The 21928-nt window shown below is 44.5% G+C and overlaps 1 protein-coding gene across 1 annotated transcript in view; it reads right to left on the minus strand.

Annotated features, from left to right (window-relative positions):
* TNFRSF21 (TNF receptor superfamily member 21) overlaps positions 1 to 20443 on the minus strand; it is a 72699-nt gene extending 52256 nt beyond the window's left edge. The window contains exon 1 of the mRNA XM_008153210.3: positions 19873 to 20443. Within this exon, the coding sequence (XP_008151432.2) occupies positions 19873 to 19959 (87 nt within the window). The 5' untranslated portion in view covers positions 19960 to 20443. The remainder of the gene's footprint in view (positions 1 to 19872) is intronic.
* Between the last annotated feature and the right edge of the window lie 1485 nt (positions 20444 to 21928).

Here is a 21928-nt window from a genome sequence, read left to right on the forward strand (position 1 = left end):
CTGACTGTTGGGACTTCTCTAGATTTGAAGGAAGAAAAAGAACGGATGAAGAGGAAAGCACCAAGGGCAGAGCTTCCGCAAAGCACACAGACAGATCTGCTCCCAGGAATGCTATATAAATTGGATTGGCTCTTGCATTTATTCCCTACTATCCTTTTTGATTTAAAAGTCTTCTGTTGCTAGGGCAAAGGCAGGGACTGTTATTAAAGCTACAGATACAGAGAAAGCCAAAGCTAGAAGGTGCTGACTTTAGGACTGGAAGGAGGCAAGCTTAGGGGACACCGGGGAAAGGAAAAAAACGGGCAGGGCTTCACCCAGATGCTGTCTTGCCTGGAACCTGCAATGCAGAGGAGTGAGCACTCCGCATTCCGTCCATGGACCACAGACCTTCATCTCCTTCTGCCCGCTGCAACTGACATTCCTACAGGATAAGACCCTCATCTAAGTGCAAAAGCCATTTTGTTAACAAGACAATGGTAAAGGTTTAGGCGAAACTCTCTTCTGTGCTTGCTAAGAATGTATAGAATCCTTACACAAACCAAGGCAACAGCAAGGACACCAGCCAGTACAGCAATTCCAGCATGAACGTATAAACAAAATCCATTTTAGCCTGGTGTATGCTAAGCATGCCCATTCTCCCAGGTCCCGGCTGGGGGATCTGGGCAAGGGGCTCAGCCTCTGTCTGCTTCCTCATTAGTATGATGAAGATACTAGTAACACCTACTCCCTTAAGATGGTTTGCAGAATTAATTGTTACTACAGGTAAAGCAGGGAGGACAAAGCGTAACACAAGTAAGTACGATGTAATGTTAATTATTTTAATTATCACTCCTTCTATTTATCATTTTACCATATTTTCACTTCATTCTCTTGGGATTAGACAATCTTTTTAAATGCCCCAATTAAAATGCAAATATTCACTTCCTGAGAAATATATCAAAGAGTCCAGACTTAAAAAAGCTCCTATGCCTTACTAGGCTTGGAGCATACTACAAAACAAAAAAATACAGATTGTACAACAATGAGGCAAAAGACAAACCCGGGGGCATTTCAAAACATATTTAAAACATAAACTTGGGCCCTGGCCAGCATAGCTCAGTGGTTAGAGCGTAGGCCTGCACAATTGAGGGTCTGGGATTTGAGGTTGCTCTTCTTTTTTTAAAATAAAAAATATGTATTTTTTTTATTGATTTCAGAGAAGGAAGAGGGCGAGAGAGATAGAAACATCAATAATGAGAGAGAATCACTGATCGGTTGCCTCCTGCACGCCCCGCACTGGGGGTCAAGCCCACAACCCGGGCATGTGCCCTTGACCAAAATCAAACCCAGGACTCTTCAGTTCTCAGGCTGACGCTCTATCCACTGAGCCAAACCGACCAGGGCAAGGTTGCTCTTCCTTTGATCTCCATCCCCAACAGGGGGTGCTTGGGAGGCAATCAATCAATGTCTCTCTCTCCTTCCTCCCTTCCATCTTAAAAAAAAAAATCAATGGAAAAAGTATCCTCGGGTGAATATTAGCATAATAAAACCATATATAAACTTAGGCCCTGACCGGTTTGGCTCAGTGGATAGAGCTTCGGCCTGCGGACTGAGGGGTCCCGGGTTCGATTCTGGCCAAGGGCATGTACCTCGGTTGAGAGCACATCCCCAGTCGGGGGTATGCAGGAGGCAGCTGGTCGATGTTTCTCTCTCATTGATGTTTCTAACTCTCTATCCCTCTCCCTTCCTCTCTGTGGAAAATCAATAAAATATATATTAAAAAAATAAAAAATAAAATATATATATATATATATATAAACTTAGCATATCTAGTAAATGAGAGAACACACGTGAGGAAAGAGGATTTACTATTAATAAATACACTTTAGACAAATGGGGCAGAATTTCAGCAAGCATTTTCCAGAGTGAGTTTCTTTGATCCAGTCCCACAAGATGTTAATGATTCTAGGGTCTTAAACATGGGTGAACAAGCGCCAGCCAGCTGCCTACTTTTTTATAGCCCAGAAACTAAAAATGCTGTTTACATTTTAAATAGTTGGGGGTTGGGAGAGGGATCAAAAGAAGAACAACATTTTTGTGACACAAGAAAATGACTTGAAATTCAAATTTCAGTGTCCATAAATTTAGTTTTATTGGAACACAGCCATGCCCATTCTTTTAGGGATGGCTTAGGCTGCTTCGAAGTACTACAGAAGCAGAGTTGAGTAGTTTCCACACAAATAGAATGGATTTAAGGATATTAACCTAAATTTGGCGTTATTAAATATAATATTCAAATTAGAATGTAAAAATATATGGCATACACAGATAATAAAAAGTTATAACTGAAAATGTAAAGAATTAATGCAAATGAGGTTAACATAAATTTCACTCAAGAGTTGGGACAGCTTGGCAGACGTGGCTCAGGGGTTGAGCGTGGACCTATGAACCAGGAGGTCACAGTTTGATTCCTGGTCAGGGCACATGCTGGAGTTGCCGGCTCGATCCCCAGTGCGGGGTGTGCAGGAGGCAGCCAATCAATAAATCTCTCTCATCATTGATGTTTCTATCTCTCTCTCCCGTCTCCCTTCCTCTCTGAAATCAATAAAAGTATGTTTTAAAAATATAGTGGGGACAGAGGGCAACGTGAGTAAAGGTAATTACCACGTGGATAAATTATGACATCCCTCGAAACGACTGGAATGCAAATTTGTGCAGCATAACTAAATTAAAGTGATAAGCTCCAATGCTGGCAGGCTTGTGGGATAAAAGACACATTAACAGCTTGCTGGTGGCACTTTAATCCAGTCTTTCCAAAGACAACCTGGACATATGCAGCAAGAACCACAAAGCTGTTCATCACTTGTTTCCTGTGATCCAGTAATTCCACTTTGGGGAATACACCTCAAATACCCCTCACCTTTGGGAACAGCCCAAAAAGAAAAAGAGCAATTGGTTTGCACACAGACAACTCATTAGTGCTGCTTGCCTGCAGCAGGAGCAATGACAGCAATCCAAGCGTCCAACAAAAGGAGGATGGCTCAACCGGAGAGGCGGCTTTTAGAAACCGTAGGCATGAAGGCTTGAACTGACACGATCATGGGTACCTCGAACTTACTAACACCCATCCAAACTCTGGGTTCCCCAATCCCACCCACTCCTCCCCAGCCTTTCCCTTCAAAGTAATCAGACCACCACAGACTCAACTAAATGACTGCTTTCCTTCAACCCCACCTGCCCCCATATATCACCATCAGTAAACTCTCCCCAAAATCTTTGAAATCTACCTGTTAATCCCCATCTTCACTGACACCACCCCAGAACCGTCATCTCTCCCCTGCACAGCAAAAGATTCCAACCCCTCTCTTGCTTCTATGCTTCCCTAAGTCATTCTCCATGGAGCTGCCAGAGTGAGCCTTTAAAAATATCTACCAGTCATTCAAGCCACATGGTCACTCTGCTTCCCACTGTACTCTGGGTGATAGCCTGACACTTTCACACTTTGAAAAGGTCCTGTATGATCTGGCCCAACTACTTCAACCTCAATCCACGTGCCCTTTGCCCCTATTTGCTGAGCACCAACCACATCGGCCTTCTTTCTATTCTTTGAACACCAAGACTCTTTCTTACCTCTGGGCCATGCCACATTCTGTTCCCTCTTTCTGACAAACTCTTCCTTCTGTTCTTGAAGGCTTGTCCTTCTTTTATCTTCCCGGATAAACTATGAACTCCAAGAGGGAGGGACCATAAATAGCCTTTTACTATCACATACCCAAAGTCTAGCAATGCGACATTTAACAGAAGCACCATATAAACATTTGTTAAATATATGAAAACTAGAAATATATCTCTGTAAGATAACAGAAAATAGCTACACAAGCAAATACATACACATTAGTTTTAGCTATACGTAAGTGAAGAAAAGCAGAACACAAGCAAATACATACACATTAGTTTTACTATACGTAAGTGTTTGTACAGTCAGAGAACAGAAATGAATTGGGAAGACGCATAAGGAGAATTCCATACCCGTTCTAATCTGCTTTGTAGCTCTCAGTAGTGAGATATGGTTCAATCTCCAACTGCCCTCTAACTTGTCTAGAATGAACTTTTGTTGTTGTTTTATTTTGTGTTAATCCTCACCTGAGGATATTTTTCCATTGACTTTTAGAGAGAGTGGAAGAGACAGGTAGAGACAGAGAGAAACACATCGACTGGTTGCCTCCCACACGAGCCCGGACCAGAGCCGGAAGTCAAGCCTACAACTGAGGTACGAGTTACGTGCCCTTGACCAGAATCGAGCTTGGGACTCTTCAGTCCATGGGCAGACACTCTATCCACTAAGCCAAACGGGCTAGGGCTAGAATGAAGTTAGTTTAGAGCAAGATCCTTCTGGAATTCATTCATCATTTATTGCTTAACTACTAGGTGTCATGGCACTGAACCAGAAACACCAAGATGAATAGCACATTGTCGTCTTTGAGAAGTTGAAATGGAATCGCAGCCTTGGCCCTGAGCACTCCAAATGAGGCAAGAAGCACACCCAAACCCTGTCTGATCTGGTATTTTTCCTGGACCCAGTTTTAACACAAGATTTAAACCCAAAGGAGAGGGAGAAGCCCTGAACTTCTAGAATTAAGGGAAGAGCAAGGAATGACTAATAACCAGTTACATTATTCTGGAAGCCTGTCCCCATTTGCCTTTGAAGCTTTTTCCTCTTTCTCAAACCTCCTACCTCGCCTAATCCTGATTAAACAAACTTACCTGGCCATACTGAGAATGAAATCAGATAATGGTCTTGTCTCAAAGGTTCTTTGGGAGACCAGAACTCCAACCTCTTTCCCAGAATTGGTGATTAAATTTCCTCTCACCCTTTGCCTTTAGTCTACTCAGTATCTGCAATCTATGAAGAGATATGCTTGAAAGCTTGCTATGGGAGCGCTACCAGGGAAGTCTGATAAACCTCACACAATCATGGAGTTAAAGCAGTTTCTCAGAGACCCGAATAGTTAACAAAGGAAATGCTCACAACCGATGATGCAAACTCATGCACTAATCCTATACAAATAACCAGGTTGGCAGCAAAGAAAACCTAAAAGGTCTTCAATTTCTCAGGATAAGTGAGTTGAAACCACACTGCTAAGCAGAACCCATGTCACACTGTTACTCACTAAGCAAATATTTTTCAAAATGACCCAAGTAGCAGGAAAGCAAAGTATCCATTCCCTATTTATAACATTTCAGTCTGCAAGCGTATCTTTCCACCTTACCATGGCACCACTGCCCGTCACAGTCACACCATAGGAAAATGCTTGCCAATGACTCCACGCCCTCCCCTTTCAACCCACACACACAGGTTGTTCATGCTTTCCAATCGGCTGTTTGGGCTAAAATTCCAAGTGCCATCCTAGGGCAGAAGTGCTCTTTGGATGGCAAGAGAATGTTCAACTCTCGAGTAAAACCATTCCCTTAACAGAAAACAAAATTCCAGTAAATTAAGGTTACTCATCCCCTACCCGCAACTTGGCAGAAACGGCAGTGTGTATGCCGCCACAGTGGCCTAGATTTGAGTCCTCTGTTTAGCAGTTGCCAACTGCTTCACTATAACCTCTCTTACATCTCATTCCTTCTGTGTAAAAGGGGGCTAATAATATACCCCATGGATGTGTAAGATTAACTGAGGTCATTTTTAAAAGGTGTTCAACGGTAAGCTATTCAATAGTAAGTATTCAATGAATAGGAGCTGGTAATATCAACATCAGTGATGATTAACATGAACAGCCCCCATATTCCTCCCCTCTGAGTTCTCAGCGCTAAAGCCCTCCTGAATCCACGGCTGCTCTCTCTTGATTCCAGAACTCAGGACCTCACTCCTCTCTCCTAAACCCATGCCAAGTCGTCGTCCTCCTCCCAAAACAGTTCTGCAAATGGCTCCAAGTGACTGAGCCACCAGGCAATTCCGGTGGCAGAAGAGCAAATGGAAAATTATAGAAAGATCGGATAATGAGCCTTGCTAGGACTTAGCTTCCTAAGCCCCCTCTCCTGTTTTTTTTTTTTTTTCTTTTTCTTTTTTCTTGAAAACAAACCCTTAGACATAATTTTCAAATATTCTAAAGAGAAGATGGGGCTATCACTCAGTGCCCTCACTACCCACCCACACCCTGCCCAGGCCGGCCCTCTCTGAGGTCCCTCTGAGCACAACGTTCCCACCGCTGCAAATATCTGTCACCTCCAACACCAGGAGGTTGACAGGTGAAAACGAAAAATTTAGAGAGCCAGAATCTAAGGAAGAATGAACCATTCCCGGCAGCCTTTATCACCCCTCGAAAAAGTGAGGTCACCACTCTGAATCAACAGCCTAACACCCGTGAGCCCCACCTCCCACAGCCCCAAACCCGGCACGCACGGACATCCGCCAGGTTCCTCCCAGATTATGACCTCTGCCCGGCTCCTCTTGGATCCAGGCTGCAAATGGGGGGGGTGGTAGGAAAGCCAGGTGGCAGCATTCACGCCAATTTAGGATTCCTGTTTATTTTCCGTATTTGACAAATACAAACACTGGGGCCAGGCCAGTGTTTATTCACGATCTCACCCCTATTCCTAAAGAATCAAAGCTCAGCAGCTGCTCCTCCAGCGGCCACAAAGCCCAGCGTCCAGCTGACGCTAAACGGAGATTCCATGTGGGGACCCTGTTGACTCCTCTTTTCATGCTGTCAAGAATGGTCCAGTCCAAGTCTGCTCCAAATGGTCACGGACACATGCCCAGGGGCAGTGAGGCGACCAGAGTTCTTCCTGCCATAGAAGAGAAGCACCTGAATGTGCCAGGAAGTTGCCAGTGACCTGGTGCCACCAGAATTTGCCTGACCTGCTTGGGGTTAGAGGGCCAGCAGAGTATTAGTGCTTACTGGACTGTAAGCTTCGAAGTATCCATAATGAAAAGTCACTTGGGGGGGGGGGGGGTGTTGGAGGTGGAAGAGGGCATAGAGGGGATAAATGGTGATGGAAAAAATAAGATAAAAACAAAAAGAAAGAGAAGTCACTTAGTTCAAGTCTGACGATGTATCTGACCATTTCCCATACCAAAAAAAAATCCTATATAATAAAAGCCTAATATGCTAAGTGTCCGACCCTTTGTTCCACCGTCTGACCAGTCGCTACGATGCACACTGACCACTAGAGAGCAGATACTCCAACTGGTAGGTTAGCTTGCTGCTGGGGTCCAGCCGATCGGGACTGGGCAAGACGAGCCGGACACCCCCTGGAGCCCTACCCCAGTCCTTCCCCAGCCTCTAAAAAATTTCTTCTAATTAATTTCCTTTCAATGTGCATGAATCCATGCACCGGGCCTCTAGTAATTTAATAAAGTTTACTTAAGCCAATTAAGTATAGTTTACATGCTTTGTAAAGGGCCAGCTGAGTACAACACCAATTTGCAACTTGCCTACAGAGTCTCCAAAGAGGCTTTACCTCTCACCTTCACGGACTGAATCAAGTGTAAAGTTCAAGTGTGATGTCTCCACCTTCTGATCTATGATGCAGAAAGTACACACATCACCTGCTGGAGTCGGCCCAGCAGCTCACACCTACTTGCCCTTATCCAAAAAGGACGTACCCCAAGGAAGGGGCCCTCTGCAAACTGCCCTGGAAAACATGGCATAACCGTGCGTACCAAATCCGGCTGTTTCATAGACTTTGTCCTTAACTCCAGATTAAACCACACTAACATATTAATTTACCCAATTGGTAGATCTCTGCCTACTTAGTCTCAGGGTTTTTCTCCATTTAAGTTAGTACACATTCCATTAACAAGGAGTTTTTTTTTTCTTGTTGATTTTAGTTTGCTTATGTATTTTATTTACACTGGAGGTTTGTTTTTTTCTTTTGGACTGGACCCGAGGCTGATTCATCCATATGCCTTTAGAAACAGTTCGGATATAAAAGCAAGCTTGATCGCATTCTATGCATTTGACAACAGAGATGGAGATTCCTGGGCTAAGTCAGAGGTCCTGCATTCCAGTCCAGGCCTGCCTTACCCCTTCTGCTGACTAGAAGCCACTTTCCCTGCGGAGGCTAATGTATGTCCTTCTGAAACTTGGCAGATTTTTCTTCCTCTGACTTGCAGACTAACAGCCAAATTTACTTCAGGTTTTTAAAGATTTTACCATCAATCACATTGTGTGCTTTGCCTTTGGTACATTCATCTGCTGATTCCATTCAAGAGAGTGAAATCCAACCCGCACGACTGATGGCCAGGCACACTCTATATACCATACCAACTGTACATACGGGCAAGATCCAAATCCTTGCTCATCCCCAGTTCCCACTGCCTCTCGCAGAGAACATGTGCAATGTAGGCTGATTGACATGAAAAATAAGTTGCTTTCCCAATCTCGGCTGGTTTATCTCCCCTCCAGGTTGGTTTCCCTTCCAGTTTCCACAATCTAGGATTCTGGAGTTAAGGTACACAAAAAGGAGAAAATCTTTTGGATATAATAGCAGCTCTGATTCAAAGTTCTATCTGAACGTGCCACCAAGTCCAGGTCAGGACTTCAGCCCCCACCCCCCAGACCACTCCATGCCTGCCTAGTCAAACAGCCAAAGTCAAGTGCCAAGATACTGATAACTAACCTTGATAAACGAAGGTCAGGAGCTAGACATTTAGTCACAACGACAGTGGCAAACGCTAATACTTGGTGCTTTCTAGGCTAGCACACAGCTGAACAGGTTCTTACAGCAAATGTCCCTCTATCTGGAATTCATGATGCATGCAGAATAGTGCTTTCCAAAATTTCAGACCTCATTTCTTTGTCAATTATGGCTCCCTTCTCTTCAGACTGCCCCACTGCCAACATTCTAACGTCCAGTCAAAGCCAGTTCCCTGAGGGCAAAAGGTACCTCTGAGTGTGCTGTTTCATACTAGGCAAGCTCTTCTAGGGCATTCCTTAACACTAGTACAAACCCAAAGGTCTCACTTATCTTCTCTACAAACTTTTGGCGGGGAACACATAATATTTTGTCTTTCAGTTTATGGTTGACTTTCCAATATCACGCAGACACAATTCATCAGAAGCACAAGTGCAAGCAGCAAGAACACCTCCTTCCAAAGGCGCTCATGTAATTTTCATTAATGTTTTGCAACAAATCAAACCACCAGTCTCAGCTTTCCCCCGGTGAGCCTTCTCTGTTGTGACATGTCACCATCTAGCAATTTGGAGTTATGAAATAGAGTGGCACAGGACTGGGGGGGTTAGGCAGTCCTGGGGTCCAGCCCCAGTGCCATCACGTGAGCTGTGTGGACCAGCACAAACCAATGCCGTTTTTGCCGCCTCCCATTTTCTCAGCTGTAAAACAGAGAGAATAGCACAGGCTCCACAGAGATGTTGAAAGTAAATAAGATACTGTAGATAAAGCACCTAACACATCCTACTTTTTATATATAATCATGACATAGCATAGTAAAAAGCTAGGAAAATTCCAGGACAAGTGGGATCGGGAAACTAAGATAGTTAAAGATCAGTTTGCAGCCACCTAGGAAATCCTATGCTCCCCTGAACCAAAAATACCTAGAAGTAAATGGTTTGCACTCCTCCTCCCCAACCAGAGGGTAAATAGCTTAAATCACCCTACTCAGGGAGAGATGTAACAGAAACCCAGTTAAGGTCCACTTGCCAACCACACCAAGGACAGACAAATGAAGAGAATAAATATCATTTTGGTACTTCAGTATAAAGCTGATGAATATTCTATTGACCCTCCCCTAAGACCTCCCCTAAATATCCAGCCTTTAAAACCCCTGAAAACGAAGATCCCAGGGTGCTCTCCTTCAAGGGAGCCTACCAGTGCCATTCCCTTCTCCCTCTCATTCCCCACAGGAATGCATCTCCTAAACTCCAAGGAACCCCACTAGACTTGCAACCAGGGAAGCAATGGGCAGCGGCAGCTCTTCCCAGGCTAAACCCCTGAACCTGTCTCCAAGGCCCCCTTTCCTCTGACTTCCCAGTGAGCCAAAGCTGCCCAGGCTCGGCTCTCCTGTTGCTTCTTCTATGCCCTTCCTTGTTTCATTCCCCTAAGTGTATTTTTTCTGTGGACAATAAATTCTTGCTTGCTTTTCTACACCGGAGGTCTCACTATCTCACCAGTAACAATCCTCAGTTTATTTTGTTCATTAGATTCCAGGTATGAATGAGATCATGCGAAACTTGTCTTTCCCTGACTGGCTTATTTCACTGAGCATAATACTCTTCAGATCCCTCCATGCTGTCTCAAAGGGTAAGAGGTCTTTCTTTTTCACTGCTGCATAGTATTCCATGGTTTAAATGAACCACCACTTTTTTATTACCTCATCTACTGATGGAACCTGGGCTGTTTCCAGATCTTAGCTATTGTAAATTGTGCTATTATGAACATAGGGGTGCATACATTCTTTCTGATCAGTGTTTTGGGTCTCTTAGGATATATTACTAAAAGTGGGATCAATGGGTCAAGTGGCAATTCCATATATACTTTTTTGAGAAAATTCCATACTGTTTTCCAGAACGGCTGCACCAGTCTGCATTTCCACCAGCCGTGTACTAGAGATCTCTTTTCTCCACATCCTCACCAGCACTTGTCATTTGTTGATGATAAGCATTCTGACAGGTGTGAGGTGATACCTCATTGTCCTTTTAATTTGCATCTATCTAATGATCAGTGACTTTGAGCATTTTTTTCATGTCTCTTGGCCATCTGTAAATCCACTTTGAAAAAGTGTCTATTTAGGTCCTTTGCCCATTTTTTAATTGGATTGTCTTCCTTTTGTTAAGCTGTATGAGTTCCTTATATATTTTGGATATTAACTATTTATCAGATGTATCATTGCCAAATATTTTCTCCCATATCGGGGGCACACTTTTCAATTTGTTGATGGTTTCTTTTGCTGTACAGAAGCTTTTTATTATTATGTAGTCCCATTTATTTATTTTCTCCTTAGTTTCCTTTGCCCTAGGAGATGTATCCATAAACATATTGCTATAAGAGATGTCTGAGATTTTGCTGCCTATGGTTTCTTCTAGGATTTTTATGGTTTCACAATTTACAATTGTTTTTTATCCATTTTGAGTTTATTCTCGTGTATGGTGTAAGTTGGTGGTCTAGTTTCAAATTTGGCATGTATCTGTCCAATTTTCCCAACAGCATCTATTGAAGAGAGTATCTTGACTCCACTGTAGCCTCCTTTGTCAAATATTAACTGAGCATAATGGCTTGGGTCAATTTCTGGGGTCTGTGTTCTGTTCCACTAATCTATATGTCTGTTCTTTTGCCAGTACTAGGCTGTTTTGATTATGGTGGCTTTGTAGTATAACTTAATATCTGGTATTGTGATCCCTCCAACTTTATTCTTTTTTCTCAAGATTGTTGTGACTATCTGGGGTCTTTTTTGGTTCCATATAAATTTTTGGAGTGTTTGTTCTAGATCTGTGAAATATACTATTGGTATTTTAATAGGGATTGCTTTGGGTAGTATGGGCATTTTAATGATGTCAATTCTACCAATCCATGAACACAGTATATTCTTACACTTGTTTATATCTTCCTCTATGTCTTTCTTCAATGTCCTGTAGTTTTCCTAGTACAAGTCTTTTACCTCCTTGGTTAAGTTTATTCCTAAGTATCTTAATTTTTTTGTTGCAATGGTAAAAGGTATTGTTGGTTTAGTTTCTCTTTCTAAGAATTCATTATTGGTGTATGAAAAAGCCATCAATTTTGGGGTGTTAATTTGTATGCCACTACATTGCCAAATTCTTTTATTAAATCTAGTAGTTTTTGGTGGAGCCTTCAGGGTTTTCTATGTACAATATCATGTCATCTGCAAATAATGAGTTTTACTTCCTCCTTTCCAATTTGGATGTCATTTATTTCTTCTTGTCTGATCACTGTGGCTAGGACTTCCAGTACATGTTGAATAAGAGTGGTGAAAGTGGACATCCCTGTCTTATTTCTGTTCTTATGGGAAATGGTTTTAGTTTTTGCCAACTGAGTATAATGTTGTCTATAGGTTTGTCATATACAGCCTTTACTTTATTGAGATATGATCCCTTTATTCCCACTTTGCTGAGTTTTTATCAAACATGAATGTTGGAATGTGTTGAATATATTTTCTGTGTCTATTGATAATATCATGTTTTTTCTCTTTCACTTTGTTTGAGTATATCACATTTATTGATTGGTGAATATTGTACCAGCTTTCCATCCCTGCAATAAATCCCACTTGGTCATGTTGTATGATCACTTTAACATATTGGTGGATCCTATTTGCTAATATTTTGTTGAGGATTGCTCATCAGGGATATTGGCCTGTAATTCTTTCTTTGTAGTGTTTTTATCTGGTTTTTGGAATTAGGATAATACTGGCCTTGTAAAGAGAGCTTAGAAGTCTTCCCTCCTCTTTAATTTTTTCGAATAGTTTGAGAAGGATGGGTGTTATATCTTCTTTGTTTGGTAAAATTCACCTGGGAAGCCATTCAGTTCGGGATTTTTGTTTGCTGGGAGATTTTTTATTGCTGCTTCTATTTCATTAGTTAGTCTATTCCGGTTTTCTGACTCTTCCTGATTCAGTTTTGGAAGATTGTATGCTTCTATGAATTTGTCCATTTCACCCAGACTGTCTAATTTGTTGGCACATAGTGTTCATAGTATATTTTTTACAATCCTTTGTATTTATATGATGTCAGTTGTTACTTCACCTCTTTCATTTCTGATTTTATTTGGGTCCTCTCTCTTTGTTTTTTGATGAGTCTGGCTACCAGTTCACCAACCTTGTTTATCTTTTCAAAGAACCAGCTCTTGGTTTCATTGATTTTTTGCAATGTATTTTAAAGTTTCTATGTCATTTATTTTTGCTCTAACCTTTATTATTTCATTCCTTCTACGTACTCTGGGTTTTTCTTGTGGTTCTCTAATTATTTAAGTTGTAGGGTTAAATAGTTTGTTATTAATTTTTCTTGTTTTTTTTGAGGTAGGCCTGTAATGCTATGAACTTCCCTCTCAGGACTGTTTTTGCTGCATCTCAGAGATTTTGGGTTGTTGTGTGTTCATTTCCATTTGTTTTTAGGAATTTTTTTATTTAATTCTTGATCTCCTTGCTAACCCATTCATTGCTTATTAACATGCTATTTATCCTCCATGGGTTTGAATGTTTTTTATTGTTTTTACTATAGTTGATTTCTAATTTAATTCCACTGTGATTTGAGAAGATGCTTGATGTTTTCAATCTTCTTGAACTTGTAGAAATTTGTTTTGTGTCCTAACATGTGGTCTTTCTTTGAGAATGAACCATGTGCACTTGAGAAGAATGTATATTCTGCAGCTTTCGAGTAAAATGTTCCATAAATGTGAATCAAATTCATCTGATCCCATGTATTGTTTAGAGTCACTGTTTCCTTATTAAGTTTTTGTCTGGAAGATCTATCCAGTGAGGTCAGTGGGGATGTTAAGTACTATACCATGACTGTACTGCTGTCAATCTCTCCTTTAAAATCCTCTAGAAGTTTTCTTATATATTTAGGTGCTATTTTGGGTACATATATGTTTACCAAGATTATATCCTCTAGTTGTATCTATCCCTTTAGTATTATGTAGTGACCTTTGTTGTCTCTTGTGATGGCCTTCATTTTTAAATCTATTTTGTCAGATGTGAGTATTGCTACTGGAGCTTTTTTTTTTTTTTCCATTTGCATGGATATATTTTTTAATCCCTTCACTCTCATCCAGTGTGAGTCTTTTGTTCGGAGGTGGCTCTCTTGTAGACAGCAAATAATTGGGTCATATTTTTTTATTCATTCAGCTACCCTATATTTTTTTTGCTTGGAGCATTTAACCCATTTAAATTTAAGGTTATTATTGACAGGTACTTATTTATTGCCATGTTAATTCTGTATTCCTAGGGGTGCTCTCTCTCTCTCTCTCTCTCTCTCTCTCTCTCTCTCTCTCTCTCTCTCTTTCTTCTTCTCATTACAGCAGTACCATTAGTATTTCTTGCAGTGCTGATTAGGTGGTGATAAACTCCTTAGCCCTTTGTGTCTGGGAAGCTCTTTATTTCACCAACTATTTTGAATGATAGCCTTGTTGAATATAGTAATCTTGGTTTCAGATCCTTGCTATTCATTAAATTGAATACTTCATGCCATTCCCTTCTGGCCTGTAGAGTTTCTGATGAAAAATCAGCTGTCAGCCTTATGGGAGCTCCTTTGTAGCTAGCCAATTACTTTTCTCTCTGTCTTTAATATTTGGCATTTTAATTATGATGTGTCTGGGAGTGGGCGTGTTTGGGTTCTTCTTGCTTGGGACTCTCTGTGCCTCCTGAACTTGTGTAACTTTCTCCTTCATCAGGTTAGAAAAGTTTCTGCCATTATTTTGTCAAACACATTCTCTATCCCTTGTTTTCTTCTCCTTCTCTCCCTCCTATTATGCGAATATTGTTACATATCCTGTTGTCCCACAGCTTCCTTGAGCTGTCCTCCTATTTAATTGTTTTTTATTTTTGGTTCTCTGATTGAGTGGTTTTTTTCCTACCCTGTCTTCTAATTCACTGATCTGATCTTCAACTTCCTCTAATCTGCTGTGTATTCCTTCCAATGTGTTCTTTTAGTGCTATGTCATTATTTATTTCTGACTGTTGTTTTTTTCATAGTTACTATATCTCTTCTCATGCTGTTGAGCATCTTTGCCATCATTATTCTGAGCTCTATATCTGAAATTTCTTATCCCCACTTCATTTAGCTTTTCTTCTGGAGAATTCTCTTATTCTTTCATCTAGTTGTTATTCAGGCTGGATTAGCCCAGGCTATTGACCACAACAGGGTGGGGCAAGAGGTCTTCCATTTTGGCTGCCTGTTTGGGTTTGTATCTATGTATTAGGTAGATCTGCTACAACTCTCAATCTCTAGTGCAGGACAATGTCAGACGTTGTTGGTTACTGACCCTGAGTACCCTGTTTGGACCTAGGAGCAATCCATAGCTTGTGGTTCCTTCTGCTGGGGCTAAATGTCTTTGGAAAGGACCAAGATGGGCACCAATGTCTGCTTTTCTTAGCCCAGAGCCCCAAAGGGGATCAGGCAAAGTCTCAAAGCCTCCAGAGATCTGCCTCTGCCTGCAGTCTGATTGTCAGGGTGGGGCAAGAGGTCTTCCAGCAGGCAAAAACCACCTGGATAGCAAAGGTCCACGGAGAAAAATGTCCTCCGCAGCGTAAGGGAATGAATCAGCACAGAAAACCAGGGTGGCTACCCTCCAAAGCCCCCAACCCTGGACTCTCCTCACACAGCTCCAGTCCACTCTGCCCTCCCTCTGGCGGAGCCAAAGGTGAGTGGCTGCATACACAATTTTGTGCTTTGGCCCTTTAAGAGGGTGCCTGCATTTCCAGCCATCTCTTGCTGGCAGACAGCAACCCTGCTGCTTTTCACAGCCACATGTTTTGTGGGCACCTTTCACAGTTCTGGCTCTCTGGGCTGGGGAGCCCAGCTTGGGTTTTAGACCCCAGAGTTCTCAGTAGGAACCCCCCACAACTGAGATATCTCTCCGGACCTTCAGCTGCTGTCTGGGGGAGCCTGGCCGGCCCTTTCGCAACTCCACACTTCCTACCAGTCTCCATGCAGTCTCCACTTTTCGCCCTTGGTTATCAGGGTTCTCTCCAGCTAGTCTTCAGTTGATTTTTCAGGGTGTTTTTTTTCTGTATTTTAGTTGTATTTCCAGTTTGGTCCTGGGAGAGTGTCAGTGTAGCTTCCACTTACTACGCCACTATTTTTAAGACTCCAGGTTCATTACTTTTTAATCTAACTGCAATGTATGGGTAAGGTCACTAACCTCCCACTTCCTTCAGGAGCATCCTGAGCACCTGACAGATTTACCTGGGCTCTGGGTCCTGGTGCCTGTCATTTTCTGTAGCCAAGAATCCAATGGGATAAATAATCCTTAGAACGATGTCATAAGATCATTTTATACTTTAACAACACCTGTCCTGAGAACTGGATCTTGCAGAGTGGGGATGTTAAAAATAAGATATTGCTCCCCACCCTGCTGTGGGTTACAGCACAGTCACACTGAGGGACTCGGATACACCCTCTCAGTCACACTGAGGGACAAAGGGATCAACCTCAGGCCATTCCATGAATTGAGTAAGAGCCTTTCTATTATAGTTAGCAAGAGTCCAGTACCACCCAGAACCACGGGAAAGCTGGCTGAGTGGAAGATTTACAACGAAGAAGAGAAAGAAGCACAATCGCTGAAAAGCTGAGGTACGGAGGCACGCGAATCGGGCCGGCGGCGGGCGGCTGGGTGCGTGGCTTTTCTTCAACCCGCAGGGAGACAAGCTCCCGATCACTCTGAAATCCAGTTTCTGGGGACACTCGGGGGACCCAGGCACCTACGGGGAGAAGCTGGACTCTCGGCCATCGGGTCGGAAAGTGAGAGTGACTTTTTTGCAGTGGTGCGCCCAGCAATCATTGTTTACTGCGCTGGAGCGTGGGGCGCAGGGACTTGGAAACGTGGAAAGGCAGAGACGGCTGACGGCAGCCATCGCCGTTGGCCACGCCCCAGCCTAGTGACGCCCTGAGACCCCGCCCAGCCCTGAGGCCCCGCCCTGAGGCCCCGCCCTGCACATTCTACAAACCCGCCCTGGCTCCACACAGCGGCTTTTGCATATAAATGGCCTGTTCTGGAGCAGCTTAACCAACTGCAGCTCCAGTCAGACTGCTCCAAAACCGCCCAAGCAAAGGAGGAGAAAACTAGCCCTTGCTGTAGCTCCTGCTGGGGGACACACAGTACACAAGGGTACACCAAGAGTGTCCACCTCAAGTAACTGGGAGGCTGACCCGTTGAGCCAATAGGACACCTAGTACACAAAACTACCCTACCAACTTAGGGAAGCAGAGAATATGAGAAGGCAAGGAAACAGATCACAAACCAAAGAAATGGAGGAGAACAAGCGACTGGACATAGAGTTCAAAACCACGGTTATAAGGTTTTTCAAGAATTTCATGGAAAAGGCCGATAAATTCCATGAGGACCAACTAGAAATTAAACATACACTGACTGAGATAAAAAATATTATACAGAGACCCAAAAGCAGACTAGAGGATTGCAAGAATCAACTCAAAGATTTGGAATACAAAGAGGCCAAGGACACTCCTCCAGAGAAGCATGAAGAGAAGAGAATTCAGAAAGTTGAAGATAGTGTAAGAAGCCTCTGGGACAACTTCAAGCGTACCAACATCAGAATTATGGGGGTACCAGAAGAAGAGAGAGAGCAAGATGCTGAAAACCTATTTGAAGAAATAATGAATGAAAACTTCCCCCACCTGATGAAAGAAATAGACTTACAAGTCCAGGAAGCGCACAGAACCCCAAACAAAAGGGATCCAAAGAGGACCACACCAAGACACATCATAATTAAAATGCCAAGAGCAAAAGACAAAGAGAGAATCTTACAAGCAGCAAGAGAAAAACAGTTAGTTACCTATAAGGGAGCTCCCATACGATTATCAGCTAATTTCTCAACAGAAACCATGCAGGCCAGACGGGAGTGGCAAGAAATAGTCAAAGTGATGAATAGCAGTAACCTACAACCAAGACTACTCTACCCAGCAAAGTTATCATTCAGAATTGAAGGGCAGATAAAGAGCTTCACAGATAAGAAAAAGCTAAAGGAGTTCATCACCACCAAACCAGCATTATATGAAATGCTGAAAGGTATTCTTTAAAAAGAGGAAAAAGAAGAAGAAAGATAAAAATTATGAACAACAAATACATATCTATCAACAAGTGAATCTAAAAGTCAAGTGAATTAAAAATCTGAGGAACAGAATAAACTGGTGAACTTAATAGAATCAGGCATAGAATGGGAGTGGATTGATAATTCTCAGGGGGAAAGGGGTGTCTGTGTGGGGAGTATGGGAAGAGACTGGACAAAAATCATACACCTATGGATAAGGACAGCAGGGGGGGGGGAGGTAAGGGAAGAGGGGGGGGTAGGAACTGGGTGGTGGGGAGATATGTGGGGAAAAAGGAGAAACAATTGTAATCTAAACAATAAAGATTCATTAAAAAAAAAAAAAAAAGAGTCCAAGGACTCCTCTTTTAGTTAACAGCTTGAGATTGCTTCTAAGCTCTGCTACAAATTTCATCTTTTAAAGAGATAGCTAATTTTAAATCTCAGGTCTTCAGTTACAAGTCTTTACATACTAAGTTTAGTAACTTAGGAAAAGGAGCTGGGGTCTTTCTCATTTGGTTAAAGCAACCTATAGACTTAGATTACATCGAGACCTTACTTTAAGCATCTAACTCATACTAACAGGTAAAATAAATGAAATATTACATTGACTTAAGAGTTCATCTAGGAGTAGAATCTATGAGAACAATAATTAGGTGTGTCGGTGGGACAGATACACATGGTGGGGTAGAATAGTAGATCTAAGGTGGACAAGGAGGACAGAGCTAACTCCAATGATGGTAAGGTTACTGATATGGATTTAGATGGCTTTCTCTCCACACCAAGACTGTCAATCCAGGTTTACTGTCTGAAAGGGCCCCCTCCTGCTCCTCAGCCACACTTGTTTCACGGACAGAAACCTTCACGTTGTCATTACTATAAATGGGCAGAAAAGAGTCTCTGAGGGGAGACTGGTACTTGCTTCATTATAAATGCCAACAGCACCAAACTTCCTTTAATCTCTCTCTTCCCCTTAAAACACACACTCCCACAGGGAACCAGAGTGTCTGTAGGATGAATTCCAGGCCATAGCAACTGCACTGCCCTGGGATCTAAGCAGATCTTGGCTGACCAGGCATTAAACCCCCTTTCCAGGAGGAGACAGCAAGCCTGCCTTTAGGCTTTTTGTTTTTGTTTGTTTGTTAGCTAAGAATCTCCATCTTCTCTGCAGAGACAAAAAGATAGGCACGGGAAGCTTATGGTGGCTCCAGGGTTTGATCTCAAAGGCATTTTCTTCACCTAACTCGCTCCCTCCCCTCTAACATTTGGAAAGAAAAGGAAGGGATCTGGGGGAGTTTGGGATAAGTTTTGGGTCAAGGGTAGTTTCAGGCTTCGACCATGTAAGTGATCGAGGACTAGGTTTAGGGCATGCCTTAGAGCTACATGAGTTTAAGTCCCGAAGAAGGCACCTGCCCACCCTGCAGGGTCACCAGCCTGGCCGCAGGTAAAGGAGGGATAGATAAGACTGGATCAAATTCATCTTCCTTTATGTAGTTCTCTCTCTCACCCCACTCAAGTGCCAGCTCTCTGGCTGGCTGAGAGCCGGCGCTCTGGAGGCGCCTGACAGTGGGGCTAAGGGTTCTGTGTTCTTGGCGGGCAGAACCTGGGACCCACCCGAGCCCAGGAGCAGAGGCGGGGGAGGGGTGGCTTGCGCCCTGCGGGGGAATGCTAGGCGCGGTGCACCGGGCGGGCGGGCGGGCGGTCTCCAGCGTCCGGCGCGCACCGGTACCAATCTCCCACTGCGGTAGCATCCCGACATGACACTGCAGCTGCAACAAAGCGCCCCACACCGCAGCCGCGGGCCCACGCCACCCGGAGAGAGCAGCGGCCAGAGGCCAGAGGCTGGGGAAGGGGGGAAGGTGGAGCACGAGGGGGTCGAGTAGGGGGAAAGCCCTGAAATGCGCAGGAAGCCCGCACCTCTAGCGCCTCCTCCAACGAAGCCCGATTGCAAGGAAAACAATTCGCCTTCATTCCCTAGTCCCAGCTGAGCCCGGCGACTCCGCCAAATAACCGGTCGGAGCCCTCCGGTGTGTTGCCTTCCCTTGCAAGCCCCCTAACCCAGCCGCCTGACGCCGCGCCCCCCGCAGTCCACGCCCGAGGACCCGCCCCGCTCCGGGAGAGCTGCGCCCGCGGTCCTCCGGGCGAGCGCTTACCAGGAGGAGGAAGCTCGCGATCATCGTGGCTCCGGCGAGGCGGCTGCAGGAGTCGCGGACGGTGCTGCCGCTCGCAGAGATCCCCATGGCCGAGCCGGGGACTCGCAGGGGCGCCGGGAGCGCGTGGCTCTCCGGCAGCTGGAATCGGCGGCTGCTTCTGCCCAGCGCCGCATCCACCGCCGCCTCCCCGGCCGGGAGCCCATCTACCTCCAACACCCCATATGCACTGCGGCAGCCGGGCGGCCGGGCCGTTGGGCACAGGAGGGAGGCGGCGACGGAGGCTCTCGGGGTGTTCAGCACCTGCCCAGCGGCGCGGCCGCCCGGGCGGGGAGAGACAGCCTCGGCTGCAACCGGCGCCTCCCCGTGCTCTCCTCCGAGAGCGGCAGCGGAGAACAAGGGGAGAGGGCTGGGCGCGAGAGAGCAAAGAAACAACTTCCCATAGCGAAGCTTCCAGGCACTGCCAACCACCCTCCTCCGCTGCCTGCACCCGCCAGCGAGGGACTAAGTCGGTGGCCGCCGGGCGTGGGGACACACGTGGTGGCGCCGAAGGGGCGGAGGATCGGCCCTTTGTGACGTCACCCGGGAAGAGGAGGGTCTCTTTGTAGGATCCGAAATGGGAAGGCTTTCCCGGTGGAGCCAGGAGGAAGAGGGCGCCCCTTGGCGTTCGCTGAAAAAAACTGCAGCCGCTTTCGGACCGAAGGAAAAACGCTGCGAGGGCATGCACACCCAGACCACAAGCCCTTTTTCCTGGGGTGATTCTGAGTAAACGATACCTGCCACAGGCGCCTTTCTATTGTTTCTGGCCCAAGGATTTAAAACAGCCGTCGAACAGAAGCACTTGGGTCAACTGCGTGTCAAAAGAGACCAGTGAGTTGGTTCTCAAACTTGGCTGCGTTTTAGAATCACCTGGACAGTTTAAAACATGTACTGTATACCGAGACCCGGTCCCACCCAGGGATTCTGATTTAATCGGAGCTGGGTGTGGCCTGGGCATTTGGAATTTTAAAAGTCCTCCAGGTGATTTTAATGGGGGCCGAACGTGGAAAACTTCCGGGCTAACGAATGCAGCTAAGGAAATCCAGGTTACGGATTCCAAACCCTGAGGCCCTGCCGTTGGCTCCAGGGAGGGTCCCCGGGAGGCCTTGGAAATCCTTGGAATGGTGGGCAGGTGCATTTTCCCAATTAAAGCACCCAGAGTTTTTGAATCAGATTGTCATCGAGATAAGAAACACCACCCCACCCCCAGAAAAGGTATTAAAATGTTTCAGTCGAGTTCCAAATGTCTTCGTGCATGTGGATGGGTAGAAAGAAAGGTAGCATCCTGGCTTCAGAGCAGCCAGAGCATGGTTCTGGATGGCTGGCATCCCCCACATTGCTGGATGTGAGAGTGGTACAGAATACGAAGAAGCTAGGAACATTTCAGGACAAGTGTCTAGAACTTAGTTATTCATCATTCCTCTCCTTCGATCTGTCATCAACACCTGCTAGTTCTATCTTAATCAATTCTAACCTATCCCTATCTTCCCCCCACCCCCCACCACCACCATCACCCCACTCCTCTTCTATAGCCCCTCTGCTCTGGTCTAGGCCGCTTACGTAGATGGTTACATAAACCTCAAGATTGGCATCCCTGCCTCGCCTTTTGCCTGGACTTCTCAATCCTTAATCTCTTCTTCAGACCCGAAGGAAAATGAACCTTTTAGAACCCAGATCTGATCGTGTCCTTCCCTCGCCCAAAGCCAAACAAACACATACAGATGTGGCACCTCGAGCCTTGATTTCCCATATCCCAGCTTAGTTTCCCATCCCCACTACCTGCCAATCCTTGTGAACTGTGGGTTCACATACTAATCCCATTAGATCATTCTTCCTTAACTACCTGGTCCCTGTCATATTTCCAGGCTTGTGTTAGGTGTTATTTTCTATTCATTTTCCCTCCTCTGCTTATTGACTTCTCACGAATCCACCCTTTAAGACCAAACTCAAATGCTACCTCATCTGAGAAGCTTTTTCTAATGCCCTCTCTTCACTTTCTCTACCCTCATTTGAAAAGGCT

The sequence above is a fragment of the Eptesicus fuscus genome, chromosome 10 (assembly GCF_027574615.1).
Source record: "Eptesicus fuscus isolate TK198812 chromosome 10, DD_ASM_mEF_20220401, whole genome shotgun sequence".
Classification (NCBI taxonomy): Eukaryota; Metazoa; Chordata; class Mammalia; order Chiroptera; family Vespertilionidae; genus Eptesicus; species Eptesicus fuscus.